Raw genomic sequence first — 14,855 nt, 5'->3', positions numbered from 1 at the left:
GCCCCCTCCTGCCTGGTCCTTCACCCACACATAAGCCCCAGGAGAGCTGTCTTCAGAGAGAGGCGGCCGGCAAGGGCTGTCAGGGCAGCCACATGTGTCCTGGGTCTGGCCTTCTCCCTTGGGACGTGTTGGGCCTGTCCACCACCTGCCCAGCCACGGTTTCCCCTCTGTGAGACTAAGAGTGCTTATAGACGACCCGTATGGTCCCTTCCCACGAGTACTCAGGAGCCTGGTTAGCCTGGGTTTCTGTGTCTTTTGTGAAAAGCAGATGAAGCAACTTGTATCAAGCAGTTTGTAACATGCAGACTCACTTGACGAATCCTAATGTCGTTCTAAGGCTGATTCTAGAGAAAAGACTGTCTTTTCAATATGAGTCTCTCGTCAGAAAATGAGAAGCTCAACCCCCTTTTCACTGTGGTTGCCAGGAAGCTCACAACCGATTTCTCTGTGCAGCTGTAGCAATAGGCTTCTCCTGCATCTCTGGTAGTGCTCCCTCCTTCTGCTGCTGTTTAAATGTCCTCTGTTCTTTTTCTCCCTTAATGGTTTAGTTTTTGGTGAGTTTCACTTGGAAGGTGCCGTGTGTGTCTTCGTGAGAGTAGAGTACAAATCTCACTCAAAACTAAGCGTTTTTTCCACTTTCAGTTAAAACCCTTCTTGTGCTCCTGAGACGACTGGGTCCCATTTCCTTTTTGATCTGAAGCCCCTTGGAAGGTGGGGTGTAGGCTGTCTTCACCCTGCACCACCCCAAAGCCTGGGAAGCCCTCCTGAGGTTCCATACTGACCTTATTTCAGGGAAGGGGAGCTGATGGGGCTCACCCCTCTCCCTCCTGCACCTGCAGGGAAGGGGCCACTGAGTCCTGTGTCCACACCTCGCCCAAGTCCTGGGGAATCCGTGGAGACCGTGATCGCCACCCCCACGTCCCAGCCTGAGGCCAAGGCCCTGAGACCAGAGATGGCAGCCGTGACAGTGCTCCCCCAACACCCAACGACGCCTGTGGCCCCTGCTGGTAAGATTCCATGGCCTTCTGCCTGTGTGCCCCGACAACTTCCTTACAGGGGGACAGAGTCCCTGGGAGGTTGCCTGGAGGTCAGGGACTTGGTAGGACCAGGCGTAGGACCCAAGTCTCCTGAACAGAGTTCACTACTTTTCCTATTATCCCAAGAGAGGCAGGAAGCACACCACACATCAGGAGGGATGTTGGGGGCTGCTGGGAGGTGACTGAAGGAAGGAGGACGGGGGCGCTGGTGACCATCAGCTGGCTGCGGTGGTGCCCACAGGACAGAACATCACCCTGGGGCCCTTCCCACCCGTGCGGTGCAGCCCAGGCCAGGTCCCCTGCGAGGTGCTGGGCTGCATGGAGCAGGAGCAGCTGTGTGATGGGAAAGAGGACTGTCTGGATGGCTCCGATGAGAGGCTCTGCGGTGAGCCTGGGGCTCTGCAGGGCACCCTGCAGGGTCTGGTGTCACATAAGTGGTAATGGCAAGTGGGCTTTAGGTTTGGGGAAGGCCCTGTCCCCCATTTCTAGCATCTATGAGAAGAGCGGCTTGAGGCAGCAGGGAGTGGAAAGACACCGAGTGCATAAAAACCACCAGGAATGTGTGTGTCTTTGGGGATGATGGAGGGTGGGGGGAATAGGTCTTGGGCCCCAACCTATTTTATAAAACCTCTCTGACCTTTGAGGATGCTCATCTCTCTATCCATTAATCCATCCATCCATTATCCATCCAGCATCCATCCACCCCCTCTGCCCATCTACCCATCATCCATCCATCCATCAAAAGTAGATCGCGATGCTCAAAGCCTAGTTTCCAATCAAGAGAAGAGAGGTCAAGTGTTAGCCAGTCACAGGAAGGGGCACCCCTGGGGTACCCCTTCAGGAAGGGATACTTGGGGGAGTGAACTGTTCTTCTAGATCCTCTGGCCTCTGGACACTCCAAGAGCTGTTTGCAGAGAGACTATGTGAGACCGTGTGTAGACCAAAGACCCCTTGATCTCATCCACACATAGCAGAGGGAAGCCTGCACTGGGTGTGGGTGGCATCAAGCAGGGCAGGGAGGCCGGAGCCATGGTCAGCTTGGCCTGAGACTAAAGGGGCTCAGTTAATCATCCAGCCAGAATCACTTGAGTGGCTCCCTTCCCCCGACTCCTGCCCCCAGCACGGGCAGCGAGCACTGCGCCCTTCGCGGTGCCCACCACGGCCCTGCCTGGGCTGCCGGCCTCCAGAGCGCTCTGCTCCCCGAGCCAGCTTAGCTGCGGCAGTGGCGAGTGCCTGCCGGCCGAGCAGCGCTGTGACCTGCAGCACGACTGCCAGGACGGCTCCGATGAGGATGGCTGTGGTATGTGCTGGTACGGGGCGGGGGCACCCCGAGCGCCGGCTCCCACGTGAGCCACCTCTGAGCCCGGCCCACCCGTCCCTGCAGTGGACTGTGGGCTGGCACCCTGGTCTGGCTGGAGCGGCTGCAGCCATACCTGTGGCCTCGGCCTCGCCTTCCAGCGCCGGGAGCTGCTGCGGCCTCCCCTGCCCGGGGGCAGCTGCCCGCCTGACCGGCTCCGCAGCCAGCCCTGCTTTGTGCAGGCCTGTCCAGGTAACAGGCACCCCCTCCCAGGTCTCCCAGCCTCCCAGGCGCGACACCCTCACTGGAAAATGCCCTTGCTCTCCTTTGGGACCTCTATCCAAGCTCCGGGACTCTAGTAGGACAGCCCCCTTCTGATGTCACAGCCTCGCGCCTCCAGGGGACTTGTCTGAAGCCTGCTCCCCCCGACCCCCACGTCCCCGTCCTGCCCTCTTCCTGCCTGAGTGTGGGGCTGGAGCAGCGGCCAGCCCCGCCTCAGAGTGAGGGTATAAACACGCTGTGCCACTGGTCCCGGGCTCCGAGCCCAAGGCCCTGTGGATCCAAGGGGGTGGCCCCCACCTGCCACTGCCTTCCGTCCACGGTTTCCCACCTGGAGTTGGTTTCTTCAGCCCCACATCTGGCCTTCTAATGCCGCTTCTATCTGCTGCCACCAGGGGGCGCCCTGCCCTGGGATTCCTGCCGTCCCAGACCCTTTCCAGGGACCAGAGCCTTTATCCCTAGAGACCTTTCCTCAAGTCACCCCCACCTAGGGGAGATTTACTAGGACAGGAGGGGAAGCTATGGAGTCCCCAGGGCGCTGCTCTAAGCCACCCCGCTGGCTGCTGCCGAGGCTCCTCTCTGCCCCTCAGCCCTGCTCTCTCAAGCACGGTCGGCCCCTCCTTGGGCTCACCTGGTCCCCCTCCGTTCCTCCTTCTCCTGCAGTGGCTGGGGCGTGGGCTGTGTGGGAGGCCTGGGGTCCCTGTAGCGTCTCTTGTGGGGGTGGCCATCGGAGTCGCCGGAGGAGCTGTGTGGACCCTCCGCCCAAGAATGGTGGTGCGCCCTGCCCTGGGGCCTCCCAAGAGAGGGCACCTTGCGGCTTGCAGCCCTGCGCAGGTGGTACAGGTAAGGAGGGCTGGGCTGGGGCAGGGGCATCTGAGGGGGGAGCCCCATGGGGGTGGGGCCATTAGGAGGGTCACTGTGCCTCCTGGTGCCCACCCTACCTGGTGCCCATCTCCCACCAGACTGTGGGCTGGGCCGCGTGCATGTTAGTGCTGAGCTGTGCCAGAAGGGGCTGGTGCCCCCGTGCCCACCCTCCTGCCTGGATCCCGAGGCCAACAGAAGCTGCAGCGGACACTGTCTGGAGGGTGAGGCAGACCCAGCCAGCAGGGGTGCCGCAGGCAGAGCCCTCAGGGGAATGTGGGGCATCCCCACAGGCCCACCAGCCCTCAGTCTCCACCTCCCCTCCTCGCTGCCCCCCACACTTGGGACTGAGTGCCCTCCCCCTACTCCAGGATGCCGCTGCCCTCCTGGGCTCGTCCTCCAGGACGCCCGCTGCCTGCCCCTCTCCGAGTGCCCCTGCCTCGTGGGTGAAGAGCTGCAGCAGCCGGGGGTGCCCTTCACCCTGGACAACTGCAGCCGATGGTGAGGGCGTCTGCCGGGTGGGGAGGGCCTGGGTCAGGGCACGGCCCCCTCCACTCCCCAGTCCTGACCTCCTCGGCCCCTTTCCCCTCTGCAGCGTGTGTGAGAAGGGGGCTCTTCTGTGTGAACCAGGCGGCTGCCCCGTGCCCTGCGGCTGGTCAGCCTGGTCCTCCTGGGGTCCCTGCGACCGCTCCTGTGGCTCTGGCATGAGGGCCAGGTTCAGGTGTGCAGGACAGAGCCGGCAAGGGAGAGAAAGGGAAACGGGAGAAGGAAGGGAAGGGGTGTGGAGGGGCGAGAGCCCAGGGGCCTGCAGGGGGGAGGGTGGTGGTTGGAGGAGGCAGAAGGCAGGGGCGAGGGGCAGGGAGGGAAGGGCAGGTCCCAGGCTGCCTCTATCCTCAGGTCTCCCTCCAACCCTCCGGCCGCTTTCGGGGGTGCCCCTTGTGAAGGTGAAAGGCAGGAGCTGCAGACCTGCCACTCGGAGTGCAGGGCAGGTACGAACGTCAGGCGTAGGGATGTAGGAACCCACCGTCTCTCCTGGGGCCCGTCTCCAGCCTCCAGATCCCGGCCCTCAGAACACGGAGGGACCCAGCCTGAGGGACACTCTGCCTGGGGGTCAGGGAAGCCGCCCCATCCAAAAGGCAGCCCTGGAGCTGACCTTGATCGGTGGCACTTTGGCGGGGAGGAGGTGAAGGCCGGGGCCCAGGGGCAGGCTGGTGTGGGGGGTGCAGGGAGTCTGAGAGCTGGTCGTGGGCATGAGGCTGGCCCCGCTGGCCTCTTGGAGGCCAGGACTGTTGCCCTCTTTCCACTGCTGGGGGCCCCAGGGCAACAGGGCAGGGGGAGAAGGAGATTTGGGGTGCAGGTGTGGGTCCAGGGGGCCTGGGTCAGGCTCTGGCAGCAGGAGAAGTGGGGGGGGCTGGTGGAGAATGACAGCCACGTGTCTGAGGGGACTCAGGGTTTCTGCATCGAAGCTGAATGAAGGACAATTGTTTAGAAGGTTCTGGAAGTTTTGATCTGGGAGAAAATATGCATATGGGTAGTGGACATGTGGAGACGCCAGCCGGGCCACATGTCGAGGAGCCAGGTTCAGCGGGAGGTTCCACTCTGACAGTGAGACCGGGGCCAACAGTGGGGGTCCTCGAGGGGCAGAGTCCGCGCCTGTCCTTGTGAGCCCTTCCCTCACCCCAGAGCCTCTCAGCCCTGCCCCAGGTCCCCTGAGCCTCCCCAGCTCTGCAGGGTCCCTGTGCAGTGTCCTGCCCTTTTCCCTGCAGAGGCCCTGGGCTGGACGCCCTGGGAACCCTGGTCTGCCTGCTCCCAAAGCTGCCTGGTCCCTGGAGGGGGCCCGGGCTGGCGCAGCCGTTCCCGGCTCTGCCCCAGCCCCAGGGACACATCCTGCCCAGGGGAGTCCACCCAGGAGGAGCCCTGCAGCCTCCCCGTGTGCCCAGGTACGGTCCCCTCCGCCCCTGCTGTGGCCTGGGCCCCGGGGTGGGGTGAGGAGTGGATGCCGAGGCTCTCAATACCTGGGTCAGGGTGGCCAGCCTGAGATTAACAGGGTGGGCCTGGCCTGAAGGAGTGTCGGGGCAGCCCTGGAGGTGTGGATGTCAGTGGGGCTGAAGCTACAGTTAAGACCCTGATCCCTCCCACACTCAGCCTGGCTGGCTTTGCTGTGTCCCTGACGGTTGGCTCTCCTGGACAGTGCCGAGCCTCTGGGCTCCATGGGCCGCCTGGTCCTCCTGCTCAGCCCCCTGTGATGGAGGCATCCAGACACGTGGGCGCAGCTGTTCTGCCTCGGCTCCTGGGGACCCTGGGTGCCAAGGACCCCACAGCCAGACCAGGGACTGCAACACACAGCCCTGCACAGGTGCCAAGTCCCCGCACATTCTCCCACTGGCCACGTCCAGCCAACACTTGGGGGTTAACCTTTTCCTGCTTACCTTAGCATGGCACTGACTGACCTCTGCCTCCATGCCTTGAACTAAGAGAGAGTTTTCTGGATTCCCTGTGTCTCCTCCAGCTGCCACCCGCTGGGGACTGGGCACCAGTTGTGCCCTGAGGGAGGGGGCTTCCTCTGGCTTCTCAGTGCTGATGACCTCCCAGCTGCCACCCTGTCACCTGCATGCAGGTTCCCTCCCACCCCTCCATCTCCCTGCCCTTCCCGCCTGTCCCTGCTGAGACTGGCTCTGTCTTCCTGTCCAGCCCAGTGCCCAGGGGACATGGTGTTCCGCTCAGCAGAGCAGTGCCACCAGGAGGGGGGCCCGTGCCCTCAGCTGTGTCTGGCACAGGGCCCTGGGGTGGAGTGCACCGGCTTCTGCACCCCTGGCTGCTCCTGCCCCCCTGGCCTCTTCCTGCACAACACCAGCTGCCTGCCCCTCAGTCAGTGCCCCTGCCAGCTGCATGGGCAGCTCTATGCACCAGGAGCAGTGACCCAGCTGGACTCCTGCAACAACTGGTAGGCACCAGCATTGGGAAGCCGGGGGGAGCATAGGCGAGGAGCTCCAGAGGTGGGCAGGCGTGGCCTCTCATGCACCGGGAGGTTCGTCATGCCTCCGTGGTGCGGGGCCCGGGCCCTGAGAATGTTGAAGTGGACAAGGTTCTGCCCAGCCTGGAGGGGTGGGCGACTGTAAGGACTCTTTGTCAAAAGAGTCATGGGGAGACTGAGGCTCAGCTGGGTGAGGCGATTTATGATGGAACTAGAACCTGGTGGGAGGCTTCTATGTTGACCTTCCAGTTACTTCTGTTTCTCTTCCTGAGAGAAATTCACTTGAAATCTGCTCAGAAACCTTGAAGCATCCAACACTCAAAGCTGAAACCAGACCTGACCGCCAGAGAGCGCACTAACCCCGTTCCTTTTTTTTTCCCCCTTTCATTATGTTTCCTTTCAGTTCATTTTCTTTTTCCTTTTTATTTTCTGTTCCCTGGCCCTCCCTCAATTCCCTCCTTCATTCTTCCTCTCCCCTCACCTCTTTTTCTTTTGCTTTTTCCCTTAGATTCTTTTTCTGGGACACCCACGTATTTGACAAATGGGCTTTAAAATATTGGAGAAAAGCAAAAGGGAGGAGAAGGTTTAAAATACCCAGCTAGTGTCAGCTCCTTCAGAATACACCGTATCTGGCCCTGAAGAGTCACTCAGAGTTATTTCTACACAGTGTTGAATACATACAAATGGAATAAAAAATATAAAAAGGCAACTCCTTGATAAAAACCACAGGGCAAAGGGCAGTGCAGTGCCTGGGGGTGTCAGGGAGCCCACGGCGGGTGGAATTGTGAGGAACGGACTGGAGGAGAACCCTTGGTTACTCTTGAACTTCATATGGGACACAAGGCAACTTGCTTTGCTTCCCAGACCCTCGGGTTTCCCTTCTGTGTGGTGGACACGGTGGTCCTGGCCGCTTCTCCCTGGGGACAGGTACCCAGTGCTCCAAGGGGCAGGGGCTGGTCCTGGCCTCACTGGGCCCTCTCTCTGCAGCACCTGTACCTCTGGTGAGATGGTGTGCACCTCGGAGCCCTGCCCAGGTACCCCCACGCTCAGGGCCCAGGAGTCGGCAGTGGTGGGTTCTCAGAGGCCAGAGGGGATGCTGGCCCCTTCAGTAATCAAGCCTGGTGGTGTCGGGGTGCCCCAGGGATGACCTGACCTGGTTTCACACATCCTGTGCCTCTCTCCTGGCGCCCGCCCTGGCAGTGGCCTGCGGCTGGAGCCCATGGACCCCGTGGAGTCTCTGCAGCCGCAGCTGCAACGTGGGTGTTCGGCGGCGCTTCCGGGCGGGCACTGCGCCCCCTGCTGCCTTCGGGGGCGCTGCGTGCCAGGGCCCCAGCATGGAGGCTGAATTCTGCAGTCTGAGGCCGTGTCGAGGTGAGAGTTGGGACCGAGGTCCTCAAACCCTCCAGAGAGGAGCCAGGAACACTCCTCGTCACTCCCATCCAGACCCAGGAGAGGTGCAAGGGCCTTCCCCGGGGGATGCCATGAAGCTGTGGTCCCCAGAGAGCCCTAAGACGGGTCCTCCCTGGGGTCAGCCCTGTTCCAGGTCCTCCCGAGGAGGTGCGATGTGATGCCGTAGGTGTCTGGGGTCCAGGAGGAAGAGTGACTGGGTGTCTGGGTGTGGGAGACAGGGCCTGGGTGTCACCCACAGGTCCTGGGGAGGAGTGGGGCCCCTGGTCTCTGTGCTCTGTGCCCTGTGGCGGTGGCTACCGGAATCGCACCCGAGGGAGTGGCCGGAACAGCCCCGTGGACTTCTCCACCTGTGGCCTGCAGCCCTGTGCAGGTGAGGGCATCCATTTTCTCCTCCACGCCCCGCCCTCACTTCTCATCCCCACACCACCCAGGGCTCCATCACCCCCTCCCTGTCACCCCAGGGACCCCTCTCCCTGAGCTCCTGTGCAGCCCCTGACCTCCCTGGCCACACCCAGAGCCGATATCTCTCCCAGGGTGGGAGTCCGGGGGAGAGCTGAGTGTGTCTGGACTGAGCTGTTAATCTCTGTGTCCCCAGGGCCAGTGCCTGGTGTGTGTCCCCCAGGCAAGCAGTGGCTGGACTGTGCCCAGGGCCCTGCCTCCTGTGCAGAGCTTAGCACCCCGAGAGGGACTGACCAGCCCTGCCACCCTGGCTGCTACTGCCCGTCTGGGACACTTCTGCTGGTGAGTGTTCTCCCTGCCTGACCTCGTTGGGGACTGGGCAGAGGCAGAGCCAAGAGTGTGGAGCTGGAGACAGGGCAACCCTGCAGAGTTGAAGATGGAGCACTGAACTCAGGGGGCATGGCTCTGCTCAGCCAGCAACCGGCAGGTGACCATGGGCGAGTGGCATTCCGGTCTTGGCCTCTGTTTTCCTGTTTGTAAAATGGTGATTCGTTTAGAAGGTCTTTATGATTTGTGCCTGCTTGAGTGCTCTCTCCTCTTATGTTATCACCCTAGCACCTCCTGCAAGCTCAGTCCTGGGCTGGGCTACTCTGTGGGGAAGAGCAGGCTCTGCCCTCCAGGAGCCGCCAGTCTGGGGAAGGCAGACCCAGAGCCCTGGCAATGAAGACAGACCCGTGTGATACTCAGGATGTGAGCTCTGCACATTGCAGAGCACGTGATACAGATTGAGGGGGGGCGGGGTCTGTGATGGTGGGCTTCCTGGAGGAGGTGGTTCCCCAACGTGACCACCAGAGATTGGAGGATGTGGATGGAGAGCAGGGAGGCAGCCATTCCAGTTGGAAGGTGGTGGGGACCAGGTCTGGCAAATGCAGTGGGGGTGGTGGAGTTTGGACAAAAGCCCGTGGGGCAGTGGGGTGGGCTTATAGAGACGCTGCTGAACCATGGGCCCTGGTTAAGGGACAGACTCCAGTGGGGAGTCAGGCTGTTAGACTAGCAGCTCTGTGACCTTGGGCTGAGTAGCTTGTGCTTCGGTTTCTCCACTTGTAAAATTGGGGTAACAGTGTCCCTAGTCATCAGAGCCTGTGGGACGGTTAAGTGCTTCCCAGGGCACTTCAGGACATCTGACTTTGAATCGTGTGCTGCTGGATGGCTATGTTTTTCAATTTGAAACACTAGCAACTTCTGTCCAAACGCCCAGACATAGTTTTGTTGGTTTCGTTTTGTTTATTTTTACATAGTTTTGTATGAATCACACTTTTCGTATTTTGTTAGTTGTTTCCATGGATTTGACAGTTCAGTCCTGTGTCCTGCAGTTGGAGATTGGTCTTTCCTCCTAGAAGTCGGGGGTCCATGCCCCTCTCCGTGGCCCTGCACCTGATGGTGCTTTCGCCTGGCTTTGGGGAGCGGGCAGAGATGCAATGTTCGGAGGACGCATCCGCGGCATTGGAGGGGGAACGCCTGTGGAAGTGGTTGCTGAGCTCTGACTTGGGGGACAGACCAGGCAGGAAACTGGAAAGTGATGGAGGGTTTTTGGTTCCAGAACAATGTGTGTGTGCCCACCCAGGACTGCCCCTGTGCCCACGGGGGGCGCCTCCACCCCCCGGGCAGTGCTGTGCTTCATTCCTGTGAGAACTGGTGAGCTCCCTCCCCCTGCAATGGCCCCGTGACACTGAGAATGCCTCTGTCTCTCCTCAGTGCCAGAGGCTGTTGGCCTTCGAAGGGCCACAGAGACACCCCTTCCCACAGGCCCAGCGGCCAGCTCTCTGGGGCCAAGCCTGCTGGCGCCCCTCACCCACGCCCTCCCCACGCAGCTCCCTCTTCCCACGCAGCTCGGGCTGCTGGGGCAGCTGCAGCTACACCGCAGGCAGGGTGGCTTGAACCCAGAGTTTATCCTTTCACAGTTCTGGAGACCAGAAATCTAAGACCCCAGTGTTGGCAGGGCTGGTTCCTCCTGAGGGCTGTGAGGGAGCGTCTGTTCCAGGCCTGCCTCTGCCAGAGTTCGTGGGCAACCCTCGGCCTTCCCCGCTTGCAGCCCCCCAGTCCAGCTTCACGTGGCTGTGTCCTCCCTGTGTCTTCATGTCGTCTTCCTCTGTACAAGGACACTGGTCGTGTCAGATTAAGGTCACCCTAATGACCTCATTTTAACTAGATCACTCTTGTAAAGATCCTCTCTCCAAATGAAGTCACGTTCTGCAGTCACAGTCACGTGTTAGGACTCCAACATGTGATTCGGAGGGGACCCATTCAGCCTATAACAGCACCCGACCCTCTGCTGCCCCTTCTCCAGCTCCTGTGTCTCTGGGCTCATTACCAACTGCACCTCCTGGCCCTGTGAGGAGGGTGAGAAGGGGGCCTCCCTGCAGAGGCCCGCGCTGGGGCTGGGGAGGGAAGCCCTGGGGAGAGGTGGGCACAGGGAGGAGGGGCGCTCTTGCCTGTGGCCCGCACTTTGCCCCCAGCCCTTTGGGCGCCTCCAGCCTCTGCTTGCTCTGTCCTCTCTCTGCCTCTCCCTCCTGTCCACCCCCAGGTCAGCCCACGTGGTCACCCTGGACCCCATGGAGCGAGTGCTCGGCCTCCTGTGGCCCTGCCCGACGCCACCGACACCGCTTCTGCACCAGGCCCCCCAGTGTGGCACCATCCAGTGGGGCACTGCTGCCCCCACCGGCCTCGGCGCCACCTCTTTGCCCAGGCCCTGAGGCAGAGGAGGAGCCCTGCCTCCTGCCGGGGTGTGACCGTGAGTCCCTCACGCCCTGTGGAGCCCCACCACCTAGCACCGGCTGCCCTGGCCCCAGCCAAGGCCCTCACCACTCCTTCCTCTGCTGCCTCCCAGGAGCTGGGGACTGGGGCCCTTGGGGGCCCTGGTCTAGCTGTAGCCGGAGCTGTGGGGGAGGCCTGCGGAGCCGGACCCGGGCCTGTGACCAGCCCCCACCCCAGGGCCTGGGGGATTACTGCGAGGGGCCTCAGGCCCAGGGGGCGGCCTGCCAGGCTCTGCCCTGCCCAGGTACCTGCCAGGGATGGGGGTAGGGGTCAAGGAGCGGAGGTGGGAGAGCTCCAGGGAGCATTACGGGGAGATAGGCCAGGGTAGGTGACCGCACAGCTCTCAGCCCATCCTGTCCTCCCCACCACGCCAGTGACCAACTGCACTGCCATCCAAGGGGCCGAATACAGCACCTGTGGCCCTCCCTGTCCTCGCTCCTGTGATGACCTTGTGGTAAGTCTGGGCTCCTGAGGGTCAATTTGCCTGACGGCAGGGTGTGGCTTTGGGGTGTGGTGCCTCTGACATGGGGCCGCCCCACAGTTTAGGGGGTCAGCGCCCACCAGGCTGGCTCCCCCTTGTTCCAGAGAAGCAGAGAGTGAGCCTCACCCAGCAGCCCTTGTCTTCTTTGCAGCAAACAGTTTCTCATTTTAAACATTTTATTACAAAAACAGCAAAAACACATAGGAAGGGGCAGTCATCCCACTGTATCATCTTAAACCTCAGGGCGTGTCCATGCACAGACCTTGACTCTGTGCACTCGTGCGTGCGTGTGTGTGCTGGGGTGTGGGGCTATTCACCGAGCGCCGGCCCAGGACCATGGAGAGGGACACAGGCAGGCAGATGGTGTCGCGGTCCCATGGCGCCTGCGCTATGGTGAAGAAGCAGCCCCGAATCAAAGGTGCTGAGAGAAGAGCTGGGGAGAACGGACAGTGCCTTGAGGCCCCACTGGGGCTTGTCCAAGGAGGGCAAGAGGCTCCCACACTGAGGCAGGAGGACGAGGAGTGGTGCCTGGTCCTGGCTTCCCCCAGGGAGCCCCAGCTCCTTCCCAGCTTTCCGGTTCCCTGCTCCCCACATTCTAGTAGATCTGGGAGATGCCTGGGTCCCCACCCAGCGCTACATGGGGTTCACGTTTGGAGGACACCCCACCCAGGGAAGCCCGTCTCAGGCTCTCCTCTCTCCCTGCTCCTCCCCGGGAGGGGAAATTCCTGTGGAAACGCGGCATAAACTATATACTATATACGGAACACAGCAGCTGCGGACTGGAGTGTCCCCTTCTCCCCTCGGCCCCCGCAGCCTCCTGCTTCACTTCTTCTTCCCACCTGGGCACCCCCACCCCGCCCCCTTCCATCTGTCCAGTTTTCGGGATGACCAGAGCCCTCCCTTGCTGTCCCTCAGCACTGCGTTTGGCACTGCCAGCCCGGCTGTTACTGCCCCCCGGGCCAGGTGCTGAGTGCCGATGGCGCCGTCTGCGTGCAGCCCAGCCACTGCACCTGCCTGGACCTGCTCACTGGGGAGCGGCACCGTCCGGGTGCTCAGCTGGCGAGGCCCGACGGCTGCAACTACTGGTGAGGCGGGCAGGTGGGCAGGATGCAGGTGCAGGGGTGAGGGCACACCAGGTGGGCAGGATGCAGGTGCAGGGGTGAGGGCACACCAGGTGGGCAGGATGCAGGTGCAGGGGCAGGGGTGAGGGCACACCAGGTGGGCAGAATGCAGGTGCAGGGGTGAGAGCACACCAGGTGGGCAGGATGCAGGTGCAGGTGCAGGTGCAGGGGTGAGGACAGGACTTCATGTCTCCTGGACCTGAGCTCTCCTGGTCTCAGCTGACGCACGTTGCACTCCCACAAGCCCTGAGAGGATTCGGCAGGCCCCCTGACCCCTGTCTAATAGGTGGGGAAACTGCAGCCGGCTCTGGGGGTCTGTGCTCTGGGAGACTTCGGAGGGCTGGGCGTGCGCAGTGCTGGGGGAGGGGTGGCCGTGTGCTGTTTCTCCTGCAGTCTGGCCCCCATCAGCAGCAGATGACCTGTGACCATTTCCCCGTAGGACACCTGAGAGGGCCTTGAGTGGGACAGGGAGCAGGATCCGGAGGTGCTAGAGAATGAGGAGGGGGCCCTGAGACCTCAGAGGGAAAGGGGGAGGAAATGGGGGAAGACGCAGGTGAGGAGGGGTGTGTGTGGAGGGCAGGACTGAGCTGTTCTCTCCCTCCTGTGCCTGCATGCCCCATCCAGCACCTGCTCGGAGGGGAGGCTGACCTGCACAGAGCTGCCTTGCCCAGGTATGTACTCCACTCAGAGGGAGGTGAGGAGAAGCAGCCCAGGGGTGCAGGGAGGGCTGGGACCAGGGAAAGGATGTCCGCCCTTCTCCCCGACAGTGCCTGGCAGCTGGTGCCCGTGGTCAGAGTGGACAGCGTGCTCCCTGCCCTGCCGGGGCCAGACGAGGACCCGCGCCAGAGCCTGCACCTGCCCGGCTCCTCAACACGGAGGGGCCCCGTGCCCCGGGGAGGCAGGGGAGGCGGGGGCTCAGCATCAGAGGGAGACCTGTGCCAGCCCTCCTGAGTGCCCAGGTGAGATGCCCCCACTGGTTTGCTCCAATCCCAGTAGGCTGGGACCTCCTCAGACAGAGAGATGATTCTGTTTTCCTGCCACAGTGGATGGAGCCTGGAGCCCATGGGGACCATGGTCTCCCTGTGACGTGTGCCTGGGGCAGTCCCATCGGAGTCGAGAGTGTAGCTGGCCCCCCACCCCTGAGGGAGGCCGGCCCTGCCCTGGGGGCCACAGGCAGACTCGGCCCTGCCAGGGAAATTCCTCTCAATGCACGGGTGAGGGCTTCCGCAGAGGCCTGGGAGGGTCCCTGGTAAGGCTAGGGAGATGCTGTCTCGACCTTTGACCACCTCCCCTAACATACATGCATGTTACTTGCTTTGAGGAACAGCCCTTAGGTCACTCACCCCATGGAGCTGGGGCAAGGTGCGAGGTCTGAGCCGGTGATGGGGATGGGCGGAGGGCTTGTCACCCAACTGCCGGGATTCCCCAGGATGGACCCCCACTCAGCACTCACTCTCTCTACTTCCCTCCTGCTGTAGACTGTGTAGGTGGCCAGGGCCTTCTCCCCTGTGGGTGGCCCTGTCTCCGCTCCTGCCAGGACCTGTCCCTCGGGGTCGTGTGCCAGCCAGGCTCAATGGGCTGCCAGCCCAGCTGTGGGTGCCCCCCCGGCCAGCTGTCCCAGGACGGCCTTTGTGTGTCCCCTGCACAATGCCGCTGCCAGTTCCAGCCTGGAGCCATGGGTCAGTGCCTTTCCTCGCCCTTGCCCACAGGCCCCCGGAGCACGGCAGCATCCGCCTGCCTGGCCCCTGCCGCTCTGCCTGTGGGGGCCAATCTGGGGCTGCAGCACTGGAGTAGGCAAGTCCTGGCCTTTCCAATGCTCTAGGCCTCGGTCCCTCCTCATCCTCCTACATCCCTGGGCTAGTCCATCTTGGGGCTTCCATCTACTATGTCCAGAATCCGGATCGTCATGGGGTGGAGTCTGATAGGAGGGAGGGAGGAGGCTGTAGACTCAGAAGAGGGACCGAGCTCTCTGAAGGGCCCTCCTCGACTCCTGTGCCCTCAGGGATCCCTGAGAACCAGAGCCGGTCAGCAGGGTCTAGGCTCAGCTCCTGGGAGAGCCTGGAACCCGGGGAGGTGGTGACGGGGCCATGTGACAACTGGTGAGCCAAGGGGGCCTGGGAGGGGGTGGGCTGCCAGCCAGGCAATAGGCCCTCAGGTGAGTGGGCAGGGCCCTGTCTCCTAA

At 62.1% G+C, this 14,855-nt stretch overlaps 1 protein-coding gene across 1 annotated transcript in view; it reads left to right on the top strand.

The window, feature by feature from the left end:
- The window catches only part of SSPOP (SCO-spondin), a 56,786-nt gene that overhangs the window by 21,404 nt on the left and 20,527 nt on the right, over positions 1-14,855 (top strand). Inside the window, exons 45-71 of the mRNA XM_074366803.1 lie at positions 840-1,007; positions 1,279-1,422; positions 2,158-2,337; positions 2,422-2,586; positions 3,277-3,456; positions 3,576-3,698; positions 3,846-3,975; positions 4,070-4,195; positions 4,372-4,463; positions 5,241-5,414; positions 5,666-5,830; positions 6,166-6,418; positions 7,436-7,482; positions 7,649-7,819; positions 8,097-8,228; positions 8,454-8,599; positions 9,858-9,952; positions 10,605-10,657; positions 10,842-11,048; positions 11,145-11,315; positions 11,446-11,525; positions 12,468-12,637; positions 13,298-13,344; positions 13,441-13,632; positions 13,717-13,887; positions 14,152-14,352; positions 14,676-14,772. Coding sequence (XP_074222904.1) covers positions 840-1,007; positions 1,279-1,422; positions 2,158-2,337; positions 2,422-2,586; positions 3,277-3,456; positions 3,576-3,698; positions 3,846-3,975; positions 4,070-4,195; positions 4,372-4,463; positions 5,241-5,414; positions 5,666-5,830; positions 6,166-6,418; positions 7,436-7,482; positions 7,649-7,819; positions 8,097-8,228; positions 8,454-8,599; positions 9,858-9,952; positions 10,605-10,657; positions 10,842-11,048; positions 11,145-11,315; positions 11,446-11,525; positions 12,468-12,637; positions 13,298-13,344; positions 13,441-13,632; positions 13,717-13,887; positions 14,152-14,352; positions 14,676-14,772 — 3,880 coding nt within the window. The remainder of the gene's footprint in view (positions 1-839; positions 1,008-1,278; positions 1,423-2,157; positions 2,338-2,421; positions 2,587-3,276; positions 3,457-3,575; positions 3,699-3,845; positions 3,976-4,069; positions 4,196-4,371; positions 4,464-5,240; positions 5,415-5,665; positions 5,831-6,165; positions 6,419-7,435; positions 7,483-7,648; positions 7,820-8,096; positions 8,229-8,453; positions 8,600-9,857; positions 9,953-10,604; positions 10,658-10,841; positions 11,049-11,144; positions 11,316-11,445; positions 11,526-12,467; positions 12,638-13,297; positions 13,345-13,440; positions 13,633-13,716; positions 13,888-14,151; positions 14,353-14,675; positions 14,773-14,855) is intronic.

This window comes from Camelus bactrianus, chromosome 7, assembly GCF_048773025.1.
Source record: "Camelus bactrianus isolate YW-2024 breed Bactrian camel chromosome 7, ASM4877302v1, whole genome shotgun sequence".
NCBI classification, from domain to species: Eukaryota; Metazoa; Chordata; class Mammalia; order Artiodactyla; family Camelidae; genus Camelus; species Camelus bactrianus.
The sequence above is the reverse complement of the archived record's forward strand: the minus strand, read 5'-3'. Positions and strand labels throughout refer to the sequence as shown.